Source organism: Octopus bimaculoides, chromosome 2, assembly GCF_001194135.2.
Source record: "Octopus bimaculoides isolate UCB-OBI-ISO-001 chromosome 2, ASM119413v2, whole genome shotgun sequence".
Lineage (NCBI taxonomy): Eukaryota > Metazoa > Mollusca > Cephalopoda > Octopoda > Octopodidae > Octopus > Octopus bimaculoides.
This window is the reverse complement of record NC_068982.1, coordinates 99,007,381-99,015,906: the sequence shown is the minus strand read 5'-3', so window position 1 is coordinate 99,015,906 and position 8,526 is coordinate 99,007,381. Positions and strand designations below refer to the sequence as shown.

The window sequence follows — 8,526 nt, the reverse complement described above, 5'->3', positions numbered from 1 at the left end:
TTTTTTTTTTTTTTTTTATCATGATTAGGGTGGTTTTTGTTGGAGTGATTGTTTTGTTTTTCAGCTCTGACCTCTACTACTAGCAACTCAACCATAAATTACGATGGGACCTATTGCCAGTCAGGCTAACTGGATCAAGCAGTTATTTCTTTTGCTCAAGGGCATGAGTAGCCAATACATGATATTTTAGACATTTTACCTTGAATAGGGTTCTAAATACATTGACCCTTATGATACTTCAGTTCTGTGAAATAAGCTTCCTGTTTTAAAAAGAAATGTTGTTTATGCAGAGTAATTAGAATATTAAAAATTATCTTTCATGGAAATGAATTTCAGAACCATGTTATCTTAATTAATGTTTTTATTTGTTTCACTGATCCCTGTGTCAATGAAATATACAAAATATATACTAGTCATTTGCTGGGATTCAACTAATCAGCTATATTTCTTTATTTGCCACTTTTGAAAAAAAAAATTATCTTGTTGGTGATACCTATTCCATTTTAGATAGAACAAGGTTGAAATTTCATATGCAAGTCGAAGTTAAACTCTAAGTATATCATAATTTGTGTATTAACTTTAAAGTTTGTTTGTTTTTTTCTAGATTTGTATACAGTACCTAATGTTTTTAAAGATGTGCTAAAATAAAAATTAGTTTCACATTTTGAAATTTTTGTATAAAATTTGTGCAAAATCCAGTTCTAACGACATTTATATTGGCAATGGATTAAAATTTACTTCAACATTCGTTACTATTGCGTGATATAGTTTCTGGTATCCAATACCTTTTAAAATTTGTTTAGTTCTTTTTAGATTTATTAAACATTTATAGTTTCAAATTTTCTCTCATTTTTGCTCCTTTACACAGCGTCCTAAAAGGAAACCTTTGAGGGAATTCTTCATTGATGAAGATGAAGCTTTAGAAAGTAAGTTGATTTTTCTTTCATTTATTTAGCAGTTAAATTAGCATTAATTATCAATTTAAAGTTACCATTAGAGCTATTTTATTGATAATTTTATTTTGCTAACTAGTTTTTTTGTAAACTAAACATTTTCACACTGTTCTTTTCTCCAACATTATGTCATGTTAAACATAAACTTTATAAATGGTTTGGGAGTATTTTCCTTGAACTTGGTTCTTTAAAAACAACTCATTTAAATTTATTAACTGGAAAACATATTTCCATTCCTTCTTGCACAGTATAATAAGACAATCTCTTGCTTACAAAGGGATGTCATTTGATTTATCTACATATGCTACATGCAGATGTTATACTTTTATTGATAAATATTTTGGAAATACATTCCACCCATCTTTTTCAACTAACACTATAATTCGTTTATTAATATATTCTCATTTTCTGTTTCATAAGCTCAATCTATACTCCACCAAATCAGATTACTAATTGAAACCTTACCTTTCCCATATAAAACTGTTCTTAAAATTTCTGCCTGCAAATGTGTTTCTTTAGTCATAATCATTTGTTTTATCACAGATATAACTGTAACTTTATATATATTTATATAGGCCTGTTGGTACAAATAGGAAAAATAGAACTCAAAATATGAGTACATGTATGTTTTTATTAATATTTAGCAAAAGTAAAAGAATGGTTCAAGGTTTGATAGTGTCTTTCGACTTTCTAAAAGGTTTTTTTTCTTAATCTTAACTCCTTGAGAAAAAATCTTCTCTCCAAATATATATATATAAATATATATAAATGAAGATAAAAATAAACAATGTGACTTGTGAGAACATCTGAAGATGTATGCGCACACACACACACTCTGTCTCTCACACTCTGTCTCTCACACTCTCTCTCAAAATAAAAAAGCGAGAGAGAAACTATGTTGTGTTAGTCACAACTGGTATGGCTAAAGTATTGGTCACTTCGATCCTGTTTCTTGCAATCAGCTCTGTTTTGATTATTGCTCTTACCCTGCGATAACACTCTCTTCTGATCCTTTCCCTCATCACTGAATGTTTGATTCCCTCCCCTTACAATACCCCTAGGTATCTGTAGCTCTCCACTGGTTCTAACTCATTGTTATTATTATTATTATTATTATTATTATTATTATTATTATTATTATTTAGAAGTTATTAATAGTCAAAAGTAACTAAGTGCTAGGATCCCTTTCATATTGTAAATAAAAACTGATTTTATTTCCTGTACATACATATGTCTATATCTTTATATGTGCACATGAGTGCCTTGGCAATTAACAGACAAAGCTAAAGCATATCATAATATAATGTATATTTGTCTTTCAGCACCTCCCATAGATCCAAATGCACCCAAACCTGAAGGAGCTGAACTGACTCCAGTCGCAGGAGAACAACTCTGTGTTTGTATTAACTATTTTCTAATTTTCATTTTATTTATTTGATTTGATTTGATTTGGATGCCTAGTTTTGCAGTTAGAATAGCAACTGGATGCAGGTATGGTTGTATGGTTTAAGAAGTTCACTTTACAACAACATGATTTGGGATTCAGTTCCTCTGTGTGGCACCTTGGATATGTGTTTTCATCTGTCCATTGGTTGACGAATATTTTGTGAGTGAATCTGGTTGATGGAAATAGTCTAAGTCCAATGTATGAATATAAGGCTGTGTGAGAGAGAGAGAGAGAGAGAGAGAGAGTGAGTGAGAGTGACTTTGTCTCTCACTACTTGGCAGTTGACAGCCTGTGTCAATTTGTTTATGTTCTCATAACTTAACAGTTTGACAAAAAGAGAGTGATAGAATAAATCAGATTTAATATAACATTTGTGGTTTATTTAATCAGCTAAAAACCTTCAAAATGGTGCCCCAACATAGCTGTAGTCTGAAAACTGAAATAAAAATTGTTACTGTTTTGTAATTATGGATAAACTTGCTTCAGATGATGAATCAGTATCTTTTGCATGTAACCTCTTACATAATCATCAAGTTGAAGTGCCTACACTATTCTGCTATTATGATTAGCTATAGTAATTAGTGATTTATATATTGATTGCAATAAATTTTTAAAAACTGTTTTCTTTTGATGTGTATCATTAAATGTATCGGTTTTTAACATGTGATGATTTTAAAAGTAAGAGAATTTTGAAGAGTGTTATAATGACCTACTGAGATGTCTCAGAAGCTAGAAAAAGCAGTTAAATTAAAGTGAGATACATTTGATACCTCTTATTAACTACAAATTAACGACTTGTATTAATGATTTCTAATTGAGGTACAAGGACAGCAATTTTTGAGGTGAGGGGTCAGTCACTACAATTAACCTTAGTACTTGACTGGTACTTTATTTCATTGACCCCAGAGGGATGAAAGGTAAAATTAACCTCACCCGGATATGAATCCAGAACATAATGAGTCAAATGAAATACCACAAGGCATTTCTTCCAACACTTTAATGATTCTGCCTGCTTGCTGTTTTAATGAGCTGTATTAGTAGAAAGTGTCTATTGTAATATACAGATCACTAAGAAATAAACAACAACACTTACAGATTTCAAACAAGATAATGTAAATAAGGAAATGAAATTTCTTAAATTTCCATACTGAATTAGCTATTCACAGTAATTTTTATCTCTTCGTGTGATGTGTGTGGCTGGTGGGGTGGCAATTTTCAAAGGTAGCACCATCAATTAGCATGTTAATAGTAGGTTGTGTCAGCTATCAAATGTCAACATTATTATTAATGTTATGAACTGAGAGAACTGCAAACCTAACTTGCTACTATAGAAAAAGGGAATCAAAGGAAAATATATAAATCTGTGCACAATTTTGTACCATTTGATCATATTTATCAAAGCTATTCAATGAATTATCCCTGTGTAAGGATCTGAATCTATATTTAGGATAATATAGTTAATATACTTAGTATTTGCTGTTTATTAAAGCAATTTTTGTGAGATTTTTTTTCTTACATCAGAAAGAAAGTGATTTAATTGTTTTTATTATCATGTATTTCATAAGCAATGGTTTCTTAAAGTAAAACAAAATAAAAATCTCATTTCAGAATTTGGGTGTAAATGTAAGATCGAGTCCAGCCCTCATGTCCTGTTATTTCTTAGTACAATTAGGTTGTAGGCTATTATTTCAGCAGTCTCAAAGTTAACTACACAAGTCTTACAGGTCTGGGATGGCCTACAAAGGTCATGAGTATTGCTTCTCTTCTGACTAAAATATATTTCAAATTACACTCATTTAGATCTACTTTATACATTAAATTATCATTTCAGCTGAAGTCAGGATTGGGAAATTTCATTATTATAGTTATTTTAGATCTATGAAGAATTTTCCCTCTTCGTGTATATAAATATAACTGTACATTCATAATTACACATGGTTTTCATGTTTGCTGCACATTTTCTCAAACTTTTCTGTCTTCTTTCAAAAATATTTTGAATTGAAATTTGCTGTTTCACAACATGAAACTGGTGTCCAGTTTTCACCCAAAGTGAAACAGTTTAGAAAATCAAAGCGGAAAAAAAAAGTGAAGAAAAAATCTCCAAAACTTCACAGCACTCAGATATCATGTAAAATAATGTCAATTGTTTACATAGTGAAATCACATTTTCACAAATGTACTGAAATTTGCGCTGAAATTCTCATTTAAATATGACTAGCTTTCAGCCATTTTTAGCTGGGTTGGTTTACATAAGCAAGAAAATTTCTGTTTTATGTTACCAGATTAGTAACAAAAGGGTTAAATTAAAACGTATCTATAATTCAGTCCCATATTTTTTGATGTCTTACAGATTCCTTCGGGTTTACCAAAGAGTTTAGAAGCTGCTGTTCAGAGATATGGTTCATCTACTTATAAGGCCAATGCAATTACAGTACTTGACCAAAATGGCAAGCCCACATATAATTTGACTTATGGTAAGAATTTAGATATTGAAGATCTTTATTGTTTGCATTGTAGCTAATCTAACTTTATTCTTGTGACAATTTGTTATTAACATTTAAAGTTACCATGTTTGGTTAATTGTTGATAACTGTCACAATGAACCGTTATTATTTTTAGTTTTGTTCTTCTCATATCTGAAGTTTCCTGTAAATATTTATGCACCTTTGCAGTGATGTTGATTATTAGCAAACAAAGAGGATTCAACTGGAAAATATGATCACCATTGACTGTGACTAACTTGCTACAGAGCTGTATCTACTTATTGCCATTTGTTTAACAATTGTTTCTATTTGGCTTGGAGTAAACAGATCTTTTGTTTAGCAACTATTTTCTTAGTGCTGCAAGCCCCAATTGACAGAGTCAGATATGTTTATCATACTGCCAGCAATTAATAGAGAGCTCCACTTTTGGAAATCCATTCTTCAAGATAAATTGCCTTCATCATAGCTTGAGGAAATACAGTTCTTTTGTATGAAAAGAAGTAAAGTAAAAAAGACTTAAATCAAAAGTAAAAAGCACACTGCACCGATGTACAAAGGAGTGGTACAATAGGGGGACAGTAGGAGGTTGAATGAAAGGAGTACTATGAGATAATGTGTTTAAATCATTTGACTTTACTGCAACTATACTATATGAAATACATCTTTTAATTTTTGATTGGAACTTGGAATGATTAATTGAAATTAGAGCATTTTTTCTTGATGAATTTCACAAACAATTTACGAGTATTGCAAATTTTAATCCTTGTATTTTTATGTTTTCTTATTCTTATTACATGTCACTCTGTCTGATAAATTGATTCAGTTTGAAAAATGATTTTAGTTAATTAAATGATAATGTACTTTCAATCTCTTAAAGATTTTGTAATAATTTTCTCTGTTTATGTGAGTTTCATATAATTTATTTCAATTTTTACAGGAAAACTATTAAGCAGAACTTATAAAATAGCCTACAATTTATTGAACAAAGTTGGTCAAAAGAGTGGAGAAATCGGAATCAAAAGCGGTGATAGAGTGAGCATGTTTTACTGTTTGTAGCTATTTCAAATAATTTTGTGGTAACATCAAACATCATTTTTCCCCTCTCCACAAGCACTTTTTAACTATGAAGAATTCCATCACTTGAGGAATTAGTCTCTACACTATTTCAGTTTTTAGTTAGAGTTAGTCTTTTTAGGTAGACTGTATGTCTTGTTCATACATCCCAGTTTTTGGTACAGTTTCTACTGATGGATACTCTCTTACTACCACTCACTTTGCAATGTGTACTGAGTGCCATTTATTATATCACTGGCCTAATTAAGGTTGTCTCTGATTGAACTTTTACCTTGTATCAGTTATTTGGAATATCCGCTCTCCAAAACAAGTTACCTGCATGCAGCATCCACATCTCTTCATTTCCTTCATTTTTGACTGGGTGCATTTCACATTGCCATGAACATTAAGGATCTTGACTCTCAAGACTAAAGTGTCCCCAACTAGACTATTTCTTTGTGTGGGATGTAATGTTAAATGGACATGACATCTTGTGCTGTCTGCTAGGTCTAAAGTGTTCCTTTTACACTGTATCATCTAAGATATCAAAGACGGCCATTGTTTGCGATGTAAATGTGGATTTGCAAAAAGTTATCTCTGCCATTTTCTGTCAGGGCTAAACCATCCCCTCTAAATTGTGTCACCTAAGTTATCAGAGCAATTCCTTGTTGGCGCTGTAATGATAAATAGTCATAAAGATGCTAGTAATACTGTCATCATGACACTAAATATGGCATTTGATACCAAGGGGCTTTATAATATTGGTATCTAACTCAATTCATCACTGAACTCTTTTTTTTTTTTTTTTTTTTTTCAGCTTCTAAACATCTGAAAAAGTATATAATGATAGAAGGATTTGTTATATTTCTTTCAATGTTTGATATTCAAACATTATTTATTTCATTTGTGAAGAGTTAACTGTTATGTTAATCAGATACACTCTAAACATCTTCCAATAGTGGAAATTAAATCAATATTTTTATAATTTCCCATTCATTACCTCTACTAATGTAAGACTTATAATGAATTTCATCAGAATCACAATCGATACTCTCTCCTTCTTACATTGTAGTAACATTTAATAATCTTTCATGTTTTCTAAATTCTTTTAGGTTGCACTTGTGTATCCCAACAATGATCCCATCTCATTCAGCTGTGCTTTTTATGGATGCATTCTTGCTGGTGTTGTACCAGTGCCAGTAGAGGTCCCTCTCACAAAACGAGTATGTATTAATTGGTTTCCTTCATTTACAAATATTAATTTTATTTACTTTTATTTCTTTTGATTTTATTTCAAGGACCTTTCTTTTATATTTACAATGCACAAAAGTTTAGCAATACCCTTATTTTGGAGGAAGAAACAAATTTTAAAAAACAGAAAAAGAAAACACTGAAAATCAGAAGGAAATACCTTGAAAAGCAAAAACAAATAATTACTTTTGCAAGGTATAAAAAAAGTTGAAAATTCAGGATTTCATGCACGCACGCGCGCGTGTGTGTGTGTGTACACTTGTATATATATTTGAATATATGCAACAATTATAATGATAGAGAATACAGAGACTGGTACATTCTCAAAATTTATTTCCTTTGTGGCTAGCCATAACCTGGAACATAACTGAGAGCTACCATGGTATTCGCCGGGATAATATATCCCTCTGAACTCGCATTAATATATTTGTGTGTGTGTATATATATATATATATATATATATTTGCCTCAGTCAAATCGTCCAACCCATGCTAGCATGGAAAGCGGACGTTGAACGATGATGATGATGATGATGATTTGTATTTATAGATCACTACCAAAAATTTGGTAAAAATATTTTTACCTGTTATCAACATAGCAAAATTCTCATATGAAAGGTTGTTAATCATACAATTTTGTGTGCATATCAATTTAAATAAGAGCTATACAATGGATCACGTTATAGCTCTTATTTAAATTGATATATATATATATAAAATTCCAAGCGAGTTAGAGGTTGTGAATCCAACCAACTAAGGGATAATATCTATCCAATATACTGCTGGTAGAATACCCAATTATTAATACACAAGTGTTTTTTCATTGCATAGCAATTACACTACTGAATGTAATAAATGGGTGAGGGTAAAAAGCTGTTTTATCCTTAATTCATACGGCAATAAGAGAATGGAGGAGATCAAGAGGTGGTATTCATCAACTTTTAGACATATTATGTCTATTTAGTTAATATGCTTTACATATATAAAAATACCAGTAATTATTAAAATATATAATGTCGAACATAGAAAGTAAAATATTCTACTTGCCCAAACAGGTCTGCGCAAGCAGAGTTTAGTGTCCAGAAAGGTTGGCTTGGGTGCCAGTCATCGAATTTGGTTCGAATAATTACTGGTATTTTTATATATATATAAAGCATAATATGTTATACATGTATGTATATTGTTATAATTGTTTTTTTTTAAATAACTAAATAGACAAAATATAATGTCTAAAAGTTGATGAATACCACCTCTTGATCCCCTCCATTTTCTTATTGCTGTATATATGTGTATACACACACACACACACACACACACACACACACACACACACACACACA

The 8,526-nt window shown here is 30.8% G+C and overlaps 1 protein-coding gene across 16 annotated transcripts in view; it reads left to right on the top strand.

Moving 5' to 3' along the window:
* Window positions 1–8,526, top strand: part of LOC106868181 (disco-interacting protein 2 homolog A) — a 262,625-nt gene that overhangs the window by 198,406 nt on the left and 55,693 nt on the right. For all 16 annotated transcript variants that reach the window (XM_052978508.1, XM_014913330.2, XM_052978512.1 and 13 more), the window contains 5 exons: window positions 869–926; window positions 2,276–2,349; window positions 4,751–4,874; window positions 5,821–5,915; window positions 7,049–7,159. In XM_052978508.1, the coding sequence (XP_052834468.1) occupies window positions 869–926; window positions 2,276–2,349; window positions 4,751–4,874; window positions 5,821–5,915; window positions 7,049–7,159 (462 nt within the window). The remainder of the gene's footprint in view (window positions 1–868; window positions 927–2,275; window positions 2,350–4,750; window positions 4,875–5,820; window positions 5,916–7,048; window positions 7,160–8,526) is intronic.